General features: G+C 45.9%; 1 protein-coding gene across 1 annotated transcript; it reads right to left on the reverse strand.

Annotated features, from left to right (window-relative positions):
- Positions 1–988: 988 nt before the first annotated feature.
- LOC124661321 lies at positions 989–10,471 on the reverse strand. The gene is made up of 6 exons (XM_047199185.1): positions 10,293–10,471; positions 10,040–10,215; positions 4,861–4,968; positions 2,292–4,780; positions 1,534–1,603; positions 989–1,401 (listed from the first exon to the last, which is right to left on the reverse strand). The coding sequence occupies exons 1-6, from the start codon at positions 10,387–10,389 to the stop codon at positions 1,258–1,260; spliced, it is 3,084 nt and encodes a 1,027-aa protein (XP_047055141.1). The 5' UTR covers positions 10,390–10,471; the 3' UTR covers positions 989–1,257.
- Positions 10,472–24,246: the final 13,775 nt, after the last annotated feature.

Consider the following 24,246-nt stretch of genomic DNA (forward strand, 5'->3'; position numbering starts at 1 on the left):
AAATAAAAAATTGTCTTAAATGCAGCAATATGAAATAATTGCATGGATCCCACCATCAACACAAGATGGTAATTCCCTATGAATACTAAATTGTCACATTATATGCACAAATACAAGAATGGAAAACAGGGAGTGTGAATTACTTTAGCAGTGTTAGTATTGTGAGCACTGAGCACTATGTTTGAGGAACGCCAGAAAGTCTCTTTTGTTCATCATCAAACCTCTCTGGCTGTGTGGTTTTCCATAATGAGGAAACCAACCATCAGAATAATTATACTAGAATTAAGTTGTCCAGGTCTATTTCCTGGAAATTACAAAATGAAAAGGAAGATAAACAAGGAGTTGGACCCCGAGAAACATTGTAGAGCACAGGTACACAAATTCATGCTCGGGATTATAAAGGAGAACTAAAGCAACAGTCAATAGTGCACTTACATTCAATGGAGCATACTCCTCGTTGTCTGTAGTCGCAATTAATTACAACAGGCTGTTGGTCAACAACAATAGAAAGCTCCTTATCCTGCAACCATCAAATATTTATTGTGCAATTAAAAAAGTTCAAAGTTATAACAGAAGGCCAAAAGGAAACACCGAAACAGAAAGTCTATGACATAGAATTAATAAGGTCATCGGTATTGGTTGCACTATAGTGGCTATACCATGCTAATGAGGCAATGAAAGACCAACATAAGCGAGCAATTTCATACTTAATTTTAAGTTATCAGGGGCCACATGGTAAGTGTGATAAAGCTTCAAAAACAAAAGAGAAAAACAGATGGAAACATGTAGTGGTTGTTCGGTTTCCAGCCAAAGTTTTCCATGGCCTCCATTCTTTAGAGCTTAAGAAACCTGGAATCTCGAAGCCGCCCGAGAAACCAAATAGAAGTGGCTGTGAATCTTCTCCAGTACGCAGAGCCATGATACTGAAACTCAAATGAGAAGAATCTGCTTTGGGATCCTGATAGTGTATGCACGAACAAACATTGTATAGAGGCATTTCTCCTGTTTATTTGCCGGAAAAGAATACAGTCTTTAAACATGGCCTTATGACCGCAACAACAAACAAACAGAGAAATAAGGGCCCCTAGCGGGTTGCAATCTACATATTTCACCCAGCATCAGAGATCAGAAGCCAACATCATGAACTATATACAGTCTTACAAGAGGATGGACTAGAGCTAGCTCAAAGAGGTGAACAAAGGGTTAGGCAAGCATGGCAAAATAACTGCATTAAGTGCCAGATGGTCAGTGTCAGGATTATGATTTCTTCTTCATGTTCCTCCATTTGACTCTCAGGTCACTCGGGAGGCGTGTCTTGTGAAACACATCACTGCCATATTCTAGTATCCGAACCCAGGGAATGACCCCGTCATCTTTTGGGGTGAATTTTAACATTGCGTCCTGAATCAGAATTGCAAATGGTGTAAGTACAGAAGCAGAAACATGAATACATACACATTAGTAACTAGGAAAAATCAGGAAAAGATAGTGCGAGATTTAATCATCAGTAAATACAGTCTGAGGTATCCTTACCCTCAAAGCTTGCTCTTCTTCTTCCGTCCAACAGAGCTTTGAGCGCCTTCCTGGTGCAAGCGGATTAGAGCTGCAAGACAGATATGGCTCAGTTTTTGCAATTACAAAATCAGACATCATGAAATGGTACACTTTCAAATACAGAAAATATCACAATTACTAGGACATACGAAATCAAATTTTATGCTAAGAAACGCTAGTTAACTACAATCTAATGCCAATTATTTTAACGCGGGCAATCTCATGCAACCAGAGTGATACGCAATTGTGCCTGTGCAAAACTGCTTAGAAATAAGAACATGCATTAAGCTATGTAGCAGTCAGTACCATACTTAGTTAACTACAATCTAACATCACTATCACAGATATAACTTTATTCTAACCATGCGTTGTCAACAGCTCTAGTGAATTTGAAATTATCCATAAACAAAGAGGATGACTTTCCCTTGTATCAATATCATGACAACTTGCGCGACTACCTCCAGAGATATAAAGTCTCCTAAAGTTTCGACCACCTCGAAGCTACTTAGGACCGTACTATCTATGGTTTTAAACTAAAAACTTCGAGCAATAGACTGTTTGTGAAAGTGCAATGGAACTAGGTAGGTTCGATCCCACAAACATTCACCTTATTATTTATCACTAGTCTAAAGAAGAATGTTTAATGTCATTTAGCCAGTCTCACAGACATTTTTCATTACTCCAAAGAATACGATCAGGAAAAAAAAGTGCTTATGAAGCCTCATTGTAACACTTACTAACGCTTGGGTGCATAGTTCCGTTTCTTCGATGGCGAAGGCATGTGCTCATCCTGGCATCCCAATGTTTTTTTAAAATTATGTGATACCACTGTATGCTTTTTTTGCAACCTTGCTTTATGGTGTCTCATGTTTCGCCAAGGGGGCGATGACTGCTTGCGAGAATCATTTGAAGACGTAGCTTCTATCTCATCAGAATTTTCACATTCGTGAGAATTTGTACGACCATCATGTTTGTCAGCCTCAACATTCTGACTGGTAACAGGACTGGATCTACTCTGAGATGAATGTTGTACTTCATAAAATGAATTGTCATTGCCATCTTCATGGGCTTTTGCATTTTCCACAGGCCGTCCATGCTCTGCGACGTGAATGTGTCTTCTTTTATAGTGGGGTACACAATCTTTATTGGTTGCAATATCAGAATTCAGACCAAGAGATGCATTTTCAGTGATTACCTCCTCAGTACAAGTATCGGTTGTCGCATTTGATTTATGCTGACCAGGTTCTAGATCCTGATGAGAAAGGTCACCAGACTGATGGTTACCTTGTTTTATGGATCTATTACACCCATTTAATTGATCCTCTTCAGGACAAGCATCATTTGTATCATTTTTCCTCTGCTTCTTCCTCTGCTGGCCAGGTTCTTCATCCTTATCTGCTTCAGACTGATCGTCGCATTGCCTTTTCGATGTATTACACCCATTTAACTGATCCTCCTCGTGACAAGCATCACTTGTGTCGTTTGTTCTCTGCTTGTTCCTCCACTGAACAGGTTCTTCATCTTTAAGAGAAAGATTGTCTGCTTCAGATAGACTGTTACCCTGACTTTTGGATGTATTACCTTCATTCAAGTGATACTTGCTGCAGGCGGCTGTTGGTTCTTTTCCAGTAAATTGTTCATCATGTTGCTTCGTGCCAAGGAAAGCGGATAGGTTCTTCCTAGCTTTCGAATATGCTGTTTTAGCTTTTTGATATGCTTCATTAGCTTTAGTATAGAAGCACACAGGGCAACATAGCTTGCCAGAAACATCAAATGTCACTGATGAACCAAAACAGCTATCATGAGCGGCTAATGCGCAGCTGCTACATTTCAGCAACTGGCCATCTTTACCACATTTTATGCACAAATCTTGTTCTCTAAATCCCTCGATGGAACCATCGGCATCTCTATCCTGAGTAGAGGAAGGCAAATTGCACATCAATGATAGAAGACAAGCAGCTGCTAAGCCACTGGAACTGTCATCAGAGCAATGCACATTTGATGTTTCCACCACAGCATTCCCCATGATTTTCTTGTTTGCAGCTTGCTTGGTTCCTTCTTTATTTCCATCCTTATGAGAGCTTGGAACAGATCTGTCAGCCATATTCTTTTCTGCATTCTTCTCGGATAAAGAATTGACTTCCAAACTTTTAGTATGTGCAGTCACATTGCAGCAAGGAGAATCTATAGCAGTCTGACCACCACAGGATGTATTCTTCTTCAAGATGTTTCCATCAACCCGTATTGCTGGATTAGTTTTGTCAGCAGAACTGACTCCAAGATTAGCCTTATCACCATTCATCTGTGCACACATTTCAGAATGATCTGTAGCATCCTCTTGTGGATGGTTTGTTTCAGATTTATCTTCTTGAACAGCCACGTAGCAGCTTACAGAAGGTACAGCACCTGCAGTTTGAAGATTCAGTTCATTATGACCAGGATACTTTTCCACTAGCTGAATCCTGGCACTGCCCTCATCCAGATCTTGACTTGCTTTCTCACCATGGTCATGTTGCAGCGAACTCCTAGTTTTTCTGCCAAGTGGTTGTGCAACCATCACTGTATCATCTGCAGCAACAAACTCGGGAAAGTGGCTTTTTTCAGATGTACATGTCAGTAGGGCATCAGTGCTTCTATCCGAATCTGGAGCCACCGTAGACTGCATGGTTGATCCTTGATGGCTGAGATCTTTTGATGACTGAATGTCGATGCCATCATTGTGTGGTCTCTCTCCGTCATTGTTGTGGGATGGATTTTGGTACTTGTCTCCACAGGATCGTGGTTGAAGGTTGGTAGTTGGACTCTTTTCTTGGGACATGGTAGTCTCCACCGCATCCTTCTTTGACAGAAGTTCAGTATTACTTTGAAGCAAAGCATCACTGCAGGTAGCTGAAGCAGGCTCGGCTGTGATGGGCATGTCTCTATAGTCAATAGTATTTTCTTGAGGTTGATCATAACGTCTACTGGACAATGTAGATGGTTCGTTTAATTCTGGAATTGGCTCCATTGGATCCTTCTGCACATCTCTTGTGTCAATTGCATTGACAAAAACCGTTAAGTTCACTCGCTGAAGATCAGAACTATCTCTAGGGCACCCATGCTTTTCAGTATTTACATGATCACGGCTGATACTGCAAAATGACTTGTCATTGACATTGTTCTTGGCACTCTTCTCCACTGGGGACGGTGCAACCATAGATGTGATCTCTGGGTTCACTTCTCTAAGCTGAACATAAAACAAACAGTTCAAAGATATGCGAAGACGAGACATTTTTATTTTTAGTTTGATCAACATTTTTGACATACCAACTCAAAACAAGTTTCCAGTAAAGTTGGTATCTTGATCCGTATGAACTTTTGAATATCACTAAAATGTGGAAGCATATCCATCTCTAAGCTTTCTGAATTACCAACCTGCAAAAGTTGCATCCATGTAAAGCAAACCTCAAAAACATCTGGGCATTAAATAAATTGTACTAGCATGTATTACATTGTGCAAATTAAACAGACAAAAACGTATGATGATTGTTTCGTCAAGTTATAAGATCTTAATCACATGAAAGGCACCAGAAAGTGAAACCATCAGAAACATGCATATTATGTGGTGCGGCATCCCAGGCTCCCAGCTCCTTGCACAAATTGAAGAGTTTAAACATATGCGTGTGGAGTGATTCTGTTCGGATCTTTGGGAACATCGTAAACGTATAACTTGCTAGAATACCCTTTTGCTAAGGTAATGTCTGCTGGCAGGACTTGAGACACAATTTTTAGATTGTCGCCATCAATTCTGAGTCCTTAATAAACACATGTTATTACATACAACAAATAATACACAAAGTCTTCTCTTGTTGCTATTGTCACGAGACACGACCACTTGAATGAATCAGCGAAAACATAACTCTACCACCAATGAAGAAATACAAAATTAAATAACGAGAAGCATCCATGGGATCAATTGATGTATAGTGGAGCCTGTCATCTCCAACTTTTAACTGCAATGGATACACTTCCATTGGAAGAATCCCTAAGAGCTAAGCTCCCAGGGTTGCCAGCGCTCTTGGGCGAGCAGCTTGTCCCTTTCGCGGGCCCCGCAGGTAGGAAAAACTCTGGTCGCTCTCGTTGTATCATGCGGCTAGAGGTGTCGCTCGTTTCTGTTGTCCCCTGCCTTTCAATCCACGTTCCCCACCACCTCCCATCGCCTCCCAACTCGCACGCCGCCGACCCCCATCCCCCATATCCCCCGCTCTGCTTTTCCACGTCCGCTCCCAGCCACGCCGCCAAGCCGCCTCCGCATCCCCGCTCCCTCTCGGCCTCGCCGCCAACCCGGCTCCCACGCCCTGTGCTGCATCCCCACGCGCTCTCAACCTCACCATCTACGACGTCCTGGTTGCAGCGCATCCCCACATCCCCGGCCGCTGATGCACGCTGCACCTATGTGGCGCTCCTCCACTCGCCGATGAGCCGAGCAACGGCACCTGTGCTGATATCTTTGATGTTGGTCGCATCCTCCTGTACACCCGGTTGGCACAAGGAGCACTCTAGTGGTAGGTTGGATCTCCCACTTCGAAGGAGCAATTCCCCCTCCCCCAATCGATTCTATGTGACTGTATTTTTAATCAATGTGCATGAACTGCATATTCTCATCTTAGATGGGTTTACAAATTTTTTTTGCCTCTTTATATGCGTTTTGTAATCCACTTTTTCGGAGAGCTGGGGCCCTGAAAATTTGATATTTGTGCTGGATTCAATTATTGAAACTACGCACAAATAGGGCCTCCAAATGATACATGTAAATGTATGGTTAAAAAGAAAATCCACCGCTCACCTCATGGGGATTCGAAATACCTCGACTTTTTCGAACAGGTCCGAGTCAAATAGCAATGATTCGAAGCACTTCTTTTTCCATTACACTATTTCGGAAACCTAAGGACTCGATCGTATGGATATGCTGCAGACCATGTACAAGAATCAATCACAGTATTGAAACCAATTTTGTTGCTGCATCCCAGCATGAATCGGCCAGTACCTACATATATCGGACATCAAATATAACTGGATCCTACGCTTGCATGAGCATCACAGTGAACCCAGCTTTATAAAAACCATTGTTTCTTACTCTGTTTAGCTGTGAAAAGGTGCACTGGCATGGAAATGACTCATGATAATTGATACGTGTTCCAAGAGCTGTAAGCTCCCTAGGAAAATGAGATGTGGTTGCTCCCACGGTGGCCGCTGGTTTGTTCTTGATTAGCAGACAAAATGTAGTCATTGTTTGTTGTTCATCTGGGTCATATTAACTGCTACTGGATTTTGCCGTTTGTCATCTAAGAGATATTAGATCTGTAACCTCAAATGTCTACCTATCATTTTCCAAATTGTGTGCAAACCTGGAATAGTATTTTGGCATTATGACACACCTACGGGCATTGTGAAAGTTACACGTCAAGCATGATATTTAAAATGGATAGATTGCGGCATGTTGTAGGATTCATTTATTAATAGCTCCAGGCAATATGCACAACACCATGCTACGGGGTATTATTTGTAGGATGCTTTCACCTTCTTTCTAATGTAACTGCAGTATGAAATTCCTCACCAGTTTGACTTCGTGGGATATAATTACTTGAAAATATAAAAGATGAATGTTGTTTGATGATGTTATTGGGAAAGAATATGCACACTTTACTGCAGCGATGGTCACCAGGAAATACGAAAATAAATCAAAACAAAGTTCTAATTTAGTTAGTTCTACTCTAAAAGAGGCCAACAGTGTTGGTGCAGATAGTATATTTACAATGCTTGCATACTTGTATTCATATTTGTTGGCCCAAGTGCATAAGCAACTAAACATGTTTTTTAAAAAAATTAACATGATATTGCTGCCCTGTTTAACATCTAAAGGCCTCTCGAAATCTCGCATTTTAGAAGGGGTATTCATCTGGATTCTACCATTTTTTTTCCTTATGTACAGTATAATAAGGGTGATGTAGTCATATATGAGCGCACCCACAAGCACTGGATGTGGAGAGGAGCTAGCAGACTCACATTGTGAGGTTGCACCGCTTTGCTAGTGGCAGCTTCTCACTGCGGCTACCAGAGCTCTCGCGGCCACCAATAGGAACGACACCCTAGCCATTATGGATCAGTTCCTGCTGATGCACTGGAGCTGACTAAGGATGATTGTAACTAAACCTGTGTTTCATGATGTAATACAAGCAATGGTTCAAAATAGTACTATTTGGCCACCGAGTATCCACTATTGATTCAATTACCTTTGCTCAGGGACCGAATGTATTTGTCATAGGTCAGCTTAGTTCTCGTGGCATGCCAGCATTAATCAGTATGTAAACCAAGAAATAATCAAGGCTATAAATAAGAGGTACTCCCCTCCTAGAGTTATATATATTTGTTTTACTTTTGCATGATGCAAGTGGTTTAGTTTTATTGAACAGAAACTTTATCACAGACTGGATCTCACGTGGGACGAGTGGAAGGTTTAAAGTCTCGCAAGACTACTGAGTACAAAAACAAGAGATGATCCAGGCTGTAGCCTGCAGGTAAGAGGGGTACCTCTCTGTCCTTAAATTCCATATTTTCATACTTCTGCACGACGGGTTTGGTTTATTTTCATGTGACAGGAACTTTACCACAAAGATCTTGCAAAGAGCGCAAGGTTAAATAGCAGCAGGGAACTTCATTTTTAGAATCGTACTGTAGACATTGTGAAAAGGTGCTTTTGCTCATATCAATGTGATGCCTGAATGCTAGAAGCATTGAGCGTTTGGGAAAATATTGCTTCCTGGGTATATTTGATTTAATCTCTTCTATGACCTTCTTTAGTTCCAAGTCATTGTTAGGAGTACTTTTGATAAAGGTATCTCTTCTGGTTGATCACACTTTTTCTTTCAGCTGGCTAATAAAAAGAGTCTTAAAAATGGTTTGAAAATATATGGTCCTAGCGATGCAGAACACAAAGAATTTCATATTTCACCCTCACAGCTGCCTTCTACTATCCATTTGTCTTTTTCCGGCAACTGTTACTAATTGCCTGGCGTCTTACGCTTCCAAGTTCACATTTTCTAGCTGTTTGGTCAACATTAGTGATTACTTATTTTTTTATTATAGACAAGGTTTTCATTATTTAATATTTTCTCACTGTTGTAGATTATTCTTGCCCAAACACTTTGCTAGAAAACTCCATCTTATCTATGTAAAGCTGGTTCGGAAAAGATAATTTGACTCCACATCTTCATGGGTATGAAACTTAAAATAATGAAATTCTATACATATATGTTCACGGAACCAGGTTGAACTCCAAATTACAGCCTTTATGCACACACACCGTGAACAAAAAACGGGCGCGGCAAGGCGCGACAGGTCCTTCTAGTCAAGCCTGAAAGAGGGTATGATTTGCATTCTTAAACAAATGAATCAAGATTGTGATTTCCAATCATGTTTGCACCATGATCTGGACAAGATTTAATCCAACTAGTACATTTCAGGAACAGTATGTTCTTTATTGCACTGTCCACCATTCATTTTCTGCTTACAGAAGAAACATGACTGTGTGTATGCTTGACACCCAGTATCATAGCGGAACTACACTGACACATGGTCGGAAAGAGTATTATTCTTATGAAATCATGTGAACAAGGTAATCCTTTTAAATTCAATCACCTTATTATGATCTTTGAATATCCCACAACAAAATTCCAATACTCTTTCTTGATTAGAGGGGTATATCTTAACGCTGGAAATACGAAATCACCTCTATTGTGAAATGTAAATTGCACTAACTTCCCTAATTTACTTCTCTGTGTTTTCTTTAAACTCATCGTGACACAGAGAGAGGAGCTTGCAACTGGATATTGCATACAAAATCCATGAGCCTGTGAGTATGAACAGAACCTCCATCTCTCTGTTGTTCAACCCCCGAACCCTCACCTCGAAGTTTAAGCACATCATGCATGATAGGCATGCTGTTGTGTATCCTAGACAAAACTTAAACCATATCATTTTACTGTCTCACCCATGATTCTACCAAATATTAATTACTAACCATCGAAACTACTCCCTCCGTCCCACCAAAAGTGTCTCAACTTTGTCAAAATTTGGATGTATCAGTCTAGATACATCCAAATTTTGACAAAGTTGAGACACTTTTGGTGGGACAGAGAGAGTAGTAAACCTACAGGTTACAGCATTACAATTGCAATTGTTATGGGAACCAAACGGTTAAGGTGTCAAGCGGGATCCTGACAATATCCCTCTTCTAGTTCATTTTGAGAACTCTAGTTCAATTTTGAGCCAAACGGCTACTGATGACTACCTAAATATATTGCTGCCCCAGAAATGTTACCAAAAACATGCTATATATTTCTACCCGAAACAAGCATTAATCACTCCAGCACACGAATATTATTTCAGAGGTAAATCTGAAGTTCTGAAGCACCAAAATGGACTTGGTAACGAAGGGGCTACGTACCTGTCCAATTAGCTCAATGAGTAATTCCTCGCAAGAGCGGGTGGCATCAACCCTAAGCCTCTCTCCCCCTCCCAGCGCCGCCCCCTCTGCGGCCTCCTGCAGGCATCGGAGCGCAACCCTCTCCCGCGTGGCCTCCGGTGCGCCCGCGAGGGACTCCGGCCAGACGCCCACCAACGCTGTGAATGAGCCCCAATAGCCCTAGGTGAGATAATTACGGAGAAGTCGAAGAGGATGGCTTATTGTATAATGTTACCTTCGATGGCGGAGAAGTGGAGGGTCTCGTCGCCGGCGAGGGCGTCGACAACCCAGTGGGCGGCGAAGCGGGCAGCGGAGGCGGAGGGGGGCGGCATTGAGAGACTCGGAAGAGTTCTGATGGCCGAGGCGGAGGTCTTCGGGCGAGCTCCGGCCGAAGCTAGAGGCCGACGGGGGGCGGGAGGCCGTCGGGCGAAGCTGGCGGCGGTAGCGCCGGGTCGCGGTATGAGAAACGCAGTGCGGCGTCGTGTCAGCGAGAGGAGAAGCGCAGCCGCCGCCGCTTCCCTAGGGTGTGTGCTGTGGCATTCGAATGTAATTTCTAGCAAGTCCAGGGGCATATTTGTTCGGGCGGAGGGTCGAATTTAGGAGGAAGAAGAAAATAGGGGCAAATGTTTGAGGGGCATTTTGCAAAACTATTTGCATTGCTGAAACCTACAAGGAGTGAGAAATAGGTTCCACGGGCGCAACTGCCGCGTCTACAAATACGGTACAGCCCGTTACCGAGACCGGCGATTGTAGACGATTAGTTTTGTTGGGTAACTGAGATTTTTGTGTTGCAATGTACTACCTCTAGACATATTTAATTGACGCGGGAACGTACCGTTAGAGCAAGTACAATAGAGTCCAGTCAGCTGACTATAAGACATTAAATAATATATTTTAGATGAGTTGGAGGAGAGAGAAGAGGAGAGAGAAGGGAGGTGGGCTACTATGCAATAGTCAGCTCTTGCACGTGCTCCTAGGCACCCTGTGAGAGTAAAAGGTGGGCCATATATTAGTAAAGTACTATATTCTTATAGCCAATTATTGTACATATTAGCTATATGATGACTACAAATGATATGACATCTTGTTATAGCCAACAGTTGGCTATACTATTGGAATTGCTCTTATAAGCTACTGCTTTGCATCTTTCGCGTCAATTTAATCCGAACGGAGGGAGTAGGATGCAAATGACATTTTTCAATTGTAGTGATGTTGCACCTAGAAAAATATTTCTAAACCGTTAGATTTGTTTTTTGATTCGTGATAATCGTGACTGCGACTAAAATTCGATGACGTCATCTGACCGAGAAGTGAGAACTAAGTGTCAGACCCACAACATATTTTGATTATTTGGTTACATGCACCAACGATGTATTTTACTCTCCGTTTTATTGTCATGCATATGGCTTGATTTCATTTGGCATATAGTTTACATCCCCGTTAATATATTTAGAAAACCCTTGTAAAAGGGGGAGCGGTGTGGCACCCCCGGGATCAAGGTTAGACAAATACCAGATCTTCATCTGACATAAGCCTAATCTCGAGCTCGGAAGACTACAGTGAGAGAATCGGTAACACAACAGTGACTCTACGACTCAAAAGAATATATTACAACTCTTAACGAGTAAGATCCAAACTATTACACGCGAGAGGTCAACGACCCAACATTCAACAAGCAACGGAAGCAAATTATGTTATTCTAAATAACAAGATAGCAAAGGGCTTAAGAAGCCATAACATAAAGCGACGTCCCGGCCCATAAGTCGCAGGCTGCTGCACTGGGAACTCCAAACTAACCATCGATGTTAACGTAGAAACCACCTTCGGTACGTAGCGACTTCATACGAAACAAAAGCATGCAAAGCTGAGTACGGGGACTCGGCAAGACTTAGTACAACCTTTTAGCAAAGCGGGTATGCGGGCTTTACGGTAGATCTTCTTTTGCGTAAAGCCAATTTTCCTTTGTAAGATGAGAGAGAAGAGAAGTTCGACTACTCGGAACCTTTGAAAGGGGATAAGAGAGCGACATCTCTATCTGCGTTGATCATCAGATTGTATCCACCAATCTTCATCATCTCGAACCACTATCCTCGGACTACCCCTCACTACCCGAAGAAGGTATCCGTAAGCACACATTGTTTGCCAAGTTTTACGATCGAGGTTAAAGTTGTCTATGATCACGAGAATCCATTCCCAAGTCGTCCGTAACCGTGGACACGGCTTTTCGAAAAGATTTAACCCTGCGGGGGTGCACAACTTTACCCACACGTGCCAACCGACTCTTAATGCCAATATATTAGCTCTCTTCCTTGGAAAGCCGCGAGAGGGTGGTCGACCACGACCTTTACCTTGCTCGTCGCCGAGACCATGAGTCACGCGCTAAGGATTGTTCCGCCGTAACGGGTCAAGTCCCGAAGTCGGTCCTTAACGATGTGAGGCGAGGTGGGTTTCACCGGGGACTCTAACCCAAGCCACCTCGGCCACGCTTACCTACACTGTATGCTATGCACCTTTTCACAAACATTTTCAATGCATATGTCCAAATAACGCGCAAACTATGTGACTCATGGAATCTACTAGGCAAGTTAGTGAGTCGAGAGGGTACCATAATAGGGCCTCGTGTGGTTGTACGCTCGGTCTTGGTTCAAGAGGCGAGAACTCGGTTCCTAGGGTCGGCAGAAACGAAACAACCCACCACATCCCAATGTGGCCTCTCGTCTGAGCCTTTAATCATGTTTAACAATATCTCTACACTTACCACGTCAATCTGTCATGCTAGATTCATTTCATTGTAAGGCTCCGACCCGAAGACCGGAGTAGTAGCGTAACAACTAAGCATGGCTAAGCATAAGAGATAAAGGCTCTCGCGACGCACACATGCCAAACCTAGTTATGCTAGGAGCGGTGGATCGGGGTATCGAGGCTACGAGAGGTCGGACATGCAATAGATAGGGTAACTCTATCTACCGATAAAAGACAGTTGAATCGTATGCGATATGTAGGAACCACAGATAAAACATTTCAAAAACATAGATGAACCAGGTTAGGGCTTGCCTTGTCCCTCAGCGGATGAGTACTGTTCTTCGGTGGCGTTGACGTCGGACTCCGGCCCAGATCCTATTCGCGAAAAACCAAACACCGGAAAGGGAAACAAACATTCAAGACATGGCATAATGCAATGCGCATCCAATATGAATGACATGTCATATTAACGGAATTGAGAAACCCTAGGTGCATCGTCAAATTAAAGGGGTGTCGGCATCGGTCACCGCCATATGAGAGGGTTGTATTAGGGTTTTCTACTACATTTTCAAGTTTAAATGTTGAAATGATGTATGAAATACTCATAAACATGCAGGGTTCATTTTTCTGAACAATTTGATATAAAATACAACATTTTCTGAATTATTAAATAAAACGAGAAAATAAAAAGGGTGGGGCTGGCGTCATCATGACGTCGGCACGACGTCATCCATGGCTTGGAGCTCCCGGACGAGCTCGGCCACGATGCTACGGCGCGCGGGAGGGCGCGCGAGCATGCGCGTTGGACGCGCACGTCCACGGGAAACCACACGGGGCGGAGCCGCCGGCTAATGGTCACCGGAGGCCCTCCTCCGGCGAGCCCGAGCGGCGGAGCGGCCGGGTCGACGGCGCGCGCGTGCCGGAGAAGGGGAGAGGGAGCAGCGACTAGCTCCCGAGGAGCGAGGAGCTCACCGGCGGCGCAGGGAAGGTGGCGGCGAGGCGAAAGGAGGCCGGACGGCGGAGGAATCGGCGACGGACGGTGGTGGCCGGCGTCGGGGACGAAGCCCGATTGGCGCCGTAGAGGGCTCCCGGCGGTAGCCGCTTGCTTGGAGGAGGTCGAGGGCGTCGAGGCGGAGCTCCCCGGCTTGTCGGCGGAGCGCGGGGAGGCGCCAAACGGCGGCGACGGCGAGGTTGGCCGGGGCTAGGGTTTGGCCGTGCGGCCCGGAGAAAAGGGGAGGAGAGGAGGGAGGCGTGCGGGGGCTTCTCGGAGGGGCGGCGACGGCCTTTATCCGCGCCCGGGGGCGGCGTGGAGCATCCGGGCGGCCGGCTCCATCGACGGCCACGGCGTCGACGAGCGGGAGCACCGCTCGCTGCGTGGAGAGAGAAGACGAGGGGGGATTTTTGCGAAAACCCCCTGGTCTTTAGGTTTTTCTCGGAAAAAAATAAAACAGGGCCAAATTTTGATGATTTTAGGGTATTTTGACCCAAATTTTCTAGGGGACTTTTGCACAAAATTTTGTTAAAGCAAAATGCAACATTTGGGAACAATGTTTCAAAGCATTTGAGTGCAATATTTCTCAAATTTTAAATGCAAATGCATGCATGCTTATGAGCAACTAACAACATTTATTTGATTAACAAAGTGGTTCTGTTACAACTCTACCCCCCTTACAAGAATCTCGTCCCCGAGATTCCTAAGTTTTAGAAAAGAAGGCAGGGTACTCGGATCGGAGACGATCCTCTCGTTCCCGGGTTGCTTCGACTCGGAGTGATGAGACCACTCGAACTTTCGGGAACTTGATGGTTTGACGCCGAGTTTTACGCTCGGCTTCATCAAGGATACGGATAGGATACTCTCGATAGGTCGGATCCTCTTGGAGATCAAGTGTTTCGTGATCAACACCACGGATGGGATCTTTGAAGCAACGTTTAAGTTGGGAGACATGGAAGACGTCATGAACTTCGGGAAAAGTTGGAGGGAGTTCCAACTTGTAGGCAAGTGTACCTCGTTTTGCAAGGATGCGGAAAGGACCAACATAGCGAGGAGCTAGTTTGCCTTTTATACCGAAACGATGGACACCTCTTAAAGGAGTGACTCGAAGATAAGCTTGCTCGCCAACTTCATAGCGAACTTCTTGATGATGACGATCATAATTGCTCTTTTGACGAGCTGAGCAGCTTTCAAACGCTCTCGGATAATGCCAACTTGATCTTACGCTTCCTTGATCATGTCCGGTCCAAAGAACTGTCTTTCACCGGTTTCGACCAATTCAGAGGGGTTCGACATTTCCGTCCATAAAGAGCTTCAAAAGGTGCCATGCCCAGGCTAGATTGGAAACTGTTGTTATAGGAGAATTCAGCAAATGGAAGGCACTTTTCCCAATTCTTGCCGAAGGATATAACACAGGCTCTAAGCATGTCTTCAAGGATTTGATTCACCCTTTCGGTTTGACCACCGGTTTGAGGATGATAGGCCGTGCTGAAGGAAATACGAGTTCCCATAGCTTGTTGAAAACTGCCCCAGAACTTGGAAGTAAACAGGCTTCCTCGGTCAGAGATAATCTTCTTTGGAACACCATGAAGAGAGACTATTCGGGAAACATACAGATCTGCCAACTTGCTAGCAGTAATGTCTTCTCGGATAGGAAGGAAGTGAGCAACCTTGGATAGGCGATCAACAATTACCCATATAGCATTGCTTCCTTTACGAGTTTTGGGAAGTCCGGTAATGAAATCCATACCAATTTCATCCCATTTCCATTCAGGAGTTGATATAGGTTGAAGAGTACCAGCTGGTCTTTGATGCTCGGCTTTCACACGACGGCAAACGTCGCATTCAGCTACGAAGCGAGCAATTTCTCTTTTCATCCGGGTCCACCAGAACCTTTGGCGAAGATCCTGATACATCTTTGTACTTCCAGGATGAATAGATAGAGGAGACTCATGAGCTTCTCGGAGGATCAGCTCTCTTAGGTTCTTTTTCTTCGGCACCACCAAGCGGTTACCAAAGTATACAACACCTTGATCGTTGACGGAGAAACATTTAGCATCTCCGCTAGAAATGTTCTCTTTGATCTTAGTGATACCCAAATCACGCTTCTGAGCGTCTTTGATCTGGTCTTCAAGAGAGGGTTTTACCTCTAAGTTAGCAAGGAATCCCTGAGGAACAACTTCAAGATTGAGTCTTGCAAATTCCTCATGGAGGGCAGGTTGACATTGCTTGAGCATCAGATTGTTGCAATATGACTTCCGACTTAGGGCGTCGAGCAACGACGTTGGCCTTGCCGGGCTGATAGTTAAGACCCAAATCATAGTCCTTGATGAGTTCCAACCATCTTGTCTGCACTGAGATTCAGATCTGGTTGGGTAAAAAGATACTTCGAGGCTTTGATGATCCGAGTATAACTCGCAACGATTACCGTAAAGGTAAGGTCGCCATTGCTTAAGAGCATGGACCACGGTCGCAAGCTCTAGATCATGAGTTGGATAATTGAGCTCATGTGGCTTCAACTGTCGAGAGGCATAAGCCACTACATGGCCATCTTGCATCAACACACATCCAAGCCCTTGAAGTGATGCATCACAAAATATGACAAAGTCTTTGCTTGTGTCTGGAAGGACAAGTACAGGGAGCGGTAGTCGGCTTTATTTTCGAGTGTACGAAAACTTTCTTCAGCCTTTTCGACCACTCAAACTTCTTATCTTTCTTGAGAAGATCGGTCATTGGTTTGGCGATCTTGGAGAAATTCTCGATGTATCGGCGGTAATAACCCGCCAATCCAAGAAAACTCCGAATTTCTTTGGCTGACTTAGGAGTCTTCCCAGTCAAGAACGGATTGAACTTTATCTGGAATGACTGCAACACCTTTTGCAGAGACCACATGGCCAAGAAAGATGAGCTCTTGTAGCCAGAACTCACATTTAGAAAACTTGGCATAGAGACGATGTTCACGAAGCTTGGTCAGCACCAAACGCAAGTGTTCAATGTGTTCTTCTTCGGTTTTGGAGTAGACCAGAATATCATCAATGTAGATAATGACGAATTTGTCAAGATACTCCATAAACACTGAGTTCATGAGCCGCATAAAAGTGGCTGGAGCATTTGTGAGGCCAAAGGACATGACGGTGTACTCGTAAAGACCATAACGAGTCATGAACGCCGTTTTTGGAATGTCCTCCGTTCGGATTTTGATTTGATGGTAGCCTGATCTCAAATCCATCTTGGAAAAGACTGTAGCACCACTCAATTGATCGAAAAGATCATTGATTCGAGGTAGAGGATACTTGTTCTTGATGGTTACTGCGTTGAGCGGCCGGTAATCAACAACCAGACGCGGAACATTGGTATCCCTCTTCTTGACAAAAAGTGCAGGACATCCCCAAGAAGAAGTACTAGGTTGGATGTATCTTTTCCCTTCTAACTCTTCCAAGCTGCTTCTTCGGTTCAACCAACTCTTCTCGAGGCATACGATAAGGACGTCGAGAAACAGGAGCGAGTTCCGGGAACCAGCTCGATGACAAACTCCACACTTCTATCGGGTGGCATGCCGGGTAATTCTTCCGGAAAGACATCGGGAAGTCACAAACCACCGGAACATCAGAAATTTCAAGCGGAGGTAAGACATCAAGGGCGTACAACTCGGCATCGGGAATATGTACTGGCTGATGGAGATGTTGCTGCCGAAGACCAATACGGAATGGAGCTCCGGAAAGATCGGTCAGAGTAAGAGACCTGGCTGCACAATCAAGGACAGCCTGATATTTAGCTAGCCAATCCATGCCCAAAATGATATCAATGTCGGTTGACCTGAGGGCAATGAGGGGAATTGGAAAAAGAAGATATCCAATCTCGATTTTATTCCCATGACTAACCATATTGGTTCGCCAAGTGGAACCCGGGGACTGAACCATTAGAGTAGTAGGCAACTTCACAAAGGTTATCCCATGCAATTGGGCAAACTCTTGGGATATGAATGAATGCGATGCTCCAGAATCAAACGAAGCTGTAGCTATAATGGAGTTGATTCGAAGCGTACCCATTATGACGCTTGGATCCGCTTCAGCTTCTTCAGCAGTGACATGGGTCAGACGACCACGACCAGCAACTGGAGGCTTGGTAGACTTAGTTGACTGTGGAACTCCATGAACACTGTGAGGGCACTCTCTCTTGAAGTGGCCAGGTTGACCACAAGTGAAGCACGCACCACTTCCTGGAGTACCCATAGCGGAACGATAGCTTGTTCCGCCGGCATTGTTTGGAGCTTGTGGGCGAGGAGCATAACCAGAAGACTTTGGTGCATTAGGAGCACGAGGCACAGCCTCGTATGGAATGAAAACACGACGGCGCCGATTGCCCGATCCGGAGGACCGAGAATTATCTCGAGGGCGCTTGCGGGTTTCCTCATACTCCACCTTTCCTCTTCTCGCCTTCATAGCCTTGTTGACAAGATCTTGGCGAGGTTGGGAAGTCCGGGAGATGAAGATCTCGACGAAGCTCGGGATCAAGTCCCTTGCGGAACAAGGCTTGCTTCTTGGCGTCGGTGGAAGTTTCTTCGGGAGCATAGCGAGGCAAGACGATAGAAATTACCTTGATAATCACGAGATAGAACCACACGCCTGCGTCGGCTTCGGAAACTCTTCTCTTTTCTCGTCCATCGGACCCTCGCGGGATATGGTATGCACGGAAAGCAGCTTTGAACTCCGGCCAAGTTACGACATGACCGGCGAGCTGCATCAACAGGAAATTTTCCCACCATGAACCAGCGAGCTCCTTCAAGATGGTAGGTGGCAAAGTTCACCCAATCTGCTTGGGCAGCGTGGGCAACCTCAAGCTTGCGCTCGATGGTGCGGAGCCGGTGAGTCGGCATCAAGTGGCTCGGTGGAATAGCTGAACACTCGGTGGGGTGAGGCGGATGAAGCTTCGGATCCCCACTTGTTCCTCATGACGCCGAGCTGTGTTCCGCTCAATCCTTTCAAGGAGCCTAATGTTGTACTGCGCGATTGGCTTCATACATGGCCATAAGTTGGACCATAGAAGGAGGAGGAGGAAGGTCGGGATTCTCCTCGTGGCCATCTCCACGACCATTGCCACGGCCATGACCACGACCACGGCCAGCACCACTTCTAGTACCGCCTGACATCCTGAGGAGAAGACAAAAACCATGAGACACGGATTCACCGGAAGGATTCAACGGAAGGATAGCATATACCGAATGCAATGAGCATGCTGAAGGACAAGACATGTGATATGAAGATATATCATCGTATCGATCATAGTAGTTAAACAAGCATACAAAATGCACACACTACTAACCGACTCACAAACCATGAAGATGGAATGCAAAGATGACATACAATCACCATGTCACACAAAGGCAAACATTTGGATGCTAAGCACCCGAAACAAGAGTAAAGGAACAATGCTTCAGATTAACTTAGGCATTCGGAAATTACGAGACAAGCAACCGGATACGGAGTATCGGAGAAAAATAACCCAAACCCGTGTATCCTAGATATTGAATTGATAGGAAAGAAGAGAAACCTTTTTCCAATCAAAACCGAGATAAGATGACTCGGCATAGAGTGACACCGGGTAAGGAGTAAAAAGAATCCTATTCAGAGTTTTGCAAATAAACTTTAGCTTTCAAATAGTTTTCGCAACAACTAGACTCAACATCGACCAGTGAACAAGGGTTTCCTACAGGCAGTCCTGCTCTGATACCAAAACCTGTGGCACCCCCGGGATCAAGGTTAGACAAATACCAGATCTTCATCTGACATAAGCCTAATCTCGAGCTCGGAAGACTACAGTGAGAGAATCGGTAACACAACAGTGACTCTACGACTCAAAAGAATATATTACAACTCTTAACAGAGTAAGATCCAAACTATTACACGCAGAGGTCACTGACCCAACATTCAACAAGCAACGGAAGCAAATTATGTTATTCTAAATAACAAGATAGCAAAGGGCTTAAGAAGCCATAACATAAAGCGACGTCCCAGCCCATAAGTCGCGAGTCTGCTGCCTGGGAACTCCAAACTAACCATCGATGTTAACGTAGAAACCACCTTCGGCTGTAGCGACTTCATCCGAAACAAAAGCATGCAAAGCTGAGTACGGGGACTCGAGCAAGACTTAGTACAACCTTTTAGCAAAGCGGGTATGCGGGCTTTACGGTAGATCTTCTTTTGCGTAAAGCCAATTTTCCTTTGTAAGATGAGAGAGAAGAGAAGTTCGACTACTCAGAACCTTTGAAAGGGGATAAGAGAGCGACATCTCTATCTCTGTTGATCATCAGATTGTATCCACCAATCTTCATCATCTCGAACCACTATCCTCGGACTACCCCCTCACTACCCGAAGAAGGTATCCGTAAGCACACATTGTTTGCCAAGTTTTACGATCAGGTTAAAGTTGTCTATGATCACAGAATCCATTCCCAAGTCGTCCGTAACCGTGGACACGGCTTTTCGAAAAGATTTAACCCTGCGAGGGGTGCACAACTTTACCCACACGTGCCAACCGACTCTTAATGCCAATATATTAGCTCTCTTCCTTGGAAAGCCGGCGGAGGGTGGTCGACCACGACCTTTACCTTGCTTGTCGCCGAGACCATGAGTCACGCGCTAAGGATTGTTCCGCCGTAACGGGTCAAGTCCCGAAGTCGGTCCTTAACGATGTGAGGCGAGGTGGGTTTCACCGGGGACTCTAACCCAAGCCACCTCGGCCACGCTTACCTACCCGTATGCTATGCACCTTTTCACAAACATTTTCAATGCATATGTCCAAATAACGCGCAAACTATGTGACTCATGGAATCTACTAGGCAAGTTAGTGAGTCGAGAGGGTACCATAATAGGGCCTCGTGTGGTTGTACGCTCGGTCTTGGTTCAAGAGGCGAGAACTCGGTTCCTAGGGCCGGCGAAAACGAAACAACCCACCACATCCCAATGTGGCCTCTCGTCCGAGCCTTTAATCATGTTTAACAATATCTCTACACTTACCACGTCAATGCTGTCATGCTAGATTCATTTCATTGTAAGGCTCCAGCCCGAAGACCGGAGTAGTAGCGTAACAACTAAGCATGGCTAAGCATAAGAGATAAAGGCTCTCGCGACGCACACATGCCAAACCTAGTTATGCTAGGAGCAGTGGATCAGGGTATCGAGGCTACAGAGGTCGGACATGCAATAGATAGGGTAACTCTATCTACCGATAAAAGACGAGTTGAATCGTATGCGATATGTAGGAACCACAGATAAAACATTTCAAAAACATAGATGAACCGAGGTTAGGGCTTGCCTTGTCCCTCGGCGGATGAGTACTTGTTCTTCGGTGGCGTTGACGTCGGACTCGGCCCCAGATCCTATTCGCGAAAAACCAAACACCGGAAAGGGAAACAAACATTCAAGACATGGCATAATGCAATGCGCATCCAATATGAATGACATGTCATATTAACGGAATTGAGAAACCCTAGGTGCATCGTCAAATTAAAGGGGGTGTCGGCATCGGACACCGCCATATGAGAGGGTTGTATTAGGGTTCCACTACATTTGCAAGTTTAAATGTTGTAATAATGTATGAGATGCTCATAAACATGTAGGATTTTAAATTCTGAGCAAATTGATATATAATACAACATTTTCTGAATTATTAAATAAAACAGAAAATAAAAAGGGGTGGGTCGACGTCATCATGACGTCGGCACGACGTCATCCATGGCTTGGAGCTCCCGAGACGAGCTCGGCCACGATGCTCGGCGCGCGGGAGGGCGCGCGAGCATGCGCGTTGGACGCGCACGTCCACGGGAAACCACACGGGGGCGGAGCCGCCGGCTAATGGTCACCGGAGGCCCTCCTCCGGCGAGCCCCGAGCGGCGGAGCGGCCGGGTCGACGGCGCGCGCGTGCCGGAGAAGGGGAGAGGGAGCGGCGACTAGCTCCCGAGGAGCGAGGAGCTCACCGGCGAGCGCAGGGAAGGTGGCGGCGAGGCGAAAGGAGGCCGGACGGCGGAGGAATCGGCGACGGACGGTGGTGGCCGGCGTCGGGGACGAAGCCCGATTGGCGGCCGTAGAGGGCTCCCCGGCGGTAGCCGTTCTGCTGGAGGAGGTCGAGGGCGTCGAGGCGGAGCTCCACGGCTTGTCGGCGGAGCGCGGGGAGGCGCCAAACGGCGGCGACGGCGAGGTTGGCCGGGGCTAGGGTTTGGCCGTGCGGCCCGGAGAAAAGGGGAGGAGAGGAGGGAGGCGTGCGGGGGCTTCTCGGAGGGGCGGCGACGGCCTTTATCCGCGCCCGGGGGCGGCGTGGAGCATCCGGGCGGCCGGCTCCATCGACGGCCACGGCGTCGACAGGCAGGAGCCCGCCCGCCTGCGTGGAGAAGAAGACAGGGGGGATTTTTGCGAAAACCCCCTCGGTCTTTAGGGTTTTCTCGGAAAAAATAAAACAGGGCCAAATTTTGATGATTTTAGGGTATTTTGACCCAAATTTTCTAGGGGACTTTTGCACAAAATTTTGTTAAAGCAAAATGCAACATTTGGGAACAATGTTTCAAAGCATTTGAGTGCAATATTTCTCAAATTTTAAATGCAAATGCATGCATGCTTATGAGCAACTAACAACATTTATTTGATTAACAAAGTGGTTCTGTTACAAGCGGCAAGTTGCATTGAACTTTGAGAGAATTCCTTATTTAACCCTGATTGAAGTTTGCCTTCCTTTCTTGGCCCTGGCAAAAAATTGCTTCCTTTCTTGACACACAAAGTTTGGATAGTTCCTTATTTGACCCTGCCGTCAATTCTGTTAGTGCCTCCCGTCAAACAAAATTTTACTGGACTTTTATACCCCTAAATGATAAATGAGAAAAGATAAAAAGTAAGGAAAAGGAAAAAAAATTCCTGGACCAAACCCGAGCGCCCCCGACTCACGCTGCAAGCGGGACGCTCCATGGAAGCCCGCTTACGTGCCGTATTTAGTGGTTACGCAGCATACCGCGGAGGAGCTGCGTATGAGCTACGCGTTTTTGCGGCGCCGCGCGCGCCGTGTATGTAGCTTGGCCGCGCGCCGCGCATTGGCCGTTCGTTTGCTAGCTCGCTAGAATAGTTCACCAGGTCGTAGAATCCAACAGCAGAAGCACCCAGCTGTGCTCTATGAATATACGTACTCCAGAGAAATATGGATGCATCAGTGCCCAACCCTATGTATCAGTTAAAATTACACAATCATACAAGCATGCACTTATCAAAAATATCATTCAGGATGGATCCGAATTCTAGCTAGTTTTTGTTTGATAATAAGATTGCTTGGCAACCTCAAAACATTGGCGGAGCCAACACCGGGTCGAGCCTGGGCAACCGACCCGGCTCAACTTTTGGGGAAAAAAAATCCCCACCGCATCCTGGCTCCCGACGCCCCGTCCCCGACCTAAAATTCCCCAACCCGCTCGCTCCCGCACGGCCGCACGCGCCGCCAGGCCTCGCTCGCTCCCGCCGCCCTCGCTGGCTCCCGCCGCCCTCGCTCGCTCCCGCTACGCGCCGCCCCGTTCCCTGCTCGCCCCGTTCCGCCGCCCGTCCGGCCGTCTGAGCGCCGCCGCCGCCCGTCCGGCCGTCTGACTGCTCGCCCCCGCCCCTCTCCAGTCTCCACGGCGCTGCAGCACCGCCGCCCGTCCTCTGCTCGCCCCGTTCCCGACCGCCGCCCCTCCTCTGCTCTCCCCCGCCACACACCGTTCCCGTCGGGCAAGGCAGCCCTGTTTGCCTGGATTGAAGAAGAGGAGGCTGCTGCACTCTCCCGCATCTCTGTCTGCTTGACCCGCCGGCCGTATTTGATGGACTCCAGCGACGAGGCTGACCTGGCTGCCTGGATTGAAGAAGAGGAGGCCGCTGAACTGGCCGAGGCAGCGGAAGAAGAAGCACGCAAGAGGGCACGCACAGAGGTTGAACTTTCCCCATTTGTCTTGAATTTTGATACATATTTGTCTAGTTTGTTTCCTCATAGTTTGTTTTATTTTCATTGTTGTAGGCAAATGTTCCGGAAATATTTGATCTAGCAAATGTGGTTCCCGATCCCGGAATTCGGAGACCAATTGAATCATATGGTACCGCTGAAATTAGAGATAAAATGCGATGGGCATATTTGTCGAGAGGTCGTAATCGTTTAGTTGGTCATAGCTATCCCAAAAATCCGGATAAGCGATCATTTCTAGAAGCATGGTATAGCAAGTATGATTGGTTAGAGTTTAGTGTGGAGAAGAATGCTGCATTTTGTTTTTATTGTTTTCTTTTCAAATCTTCAAACAATGGTAACCACTTTGGATCGGATGTTTTCACAAAGTCGGGGTTTACAAATTGGAAGAAAGCATCGGAAAATTTCAGGGGTCATGTAGGTGGACCAACGAGCTTTCACAACAATGCAAGAAATAGTTGTGAAGATTTCAGAAATAAAAAGCAAAGTG

This window comes from Lolium rigidum, chromosome 6 (assembly GCF_022539505.1).
Source record: "Lolium rigidum isolate FL_2022 chromosome 6, APGP_CSIRO_Lrig_0.1, whole genome shotgun sequence".
In the NCBI taxonomy this organism is placed as follows: domain Eukaryota; kingdom Viridiplantae; phylum Streptophyta; class Magnoliopsida; order Poales; family Poaceae; genus Lolium; species Lolium rigidum.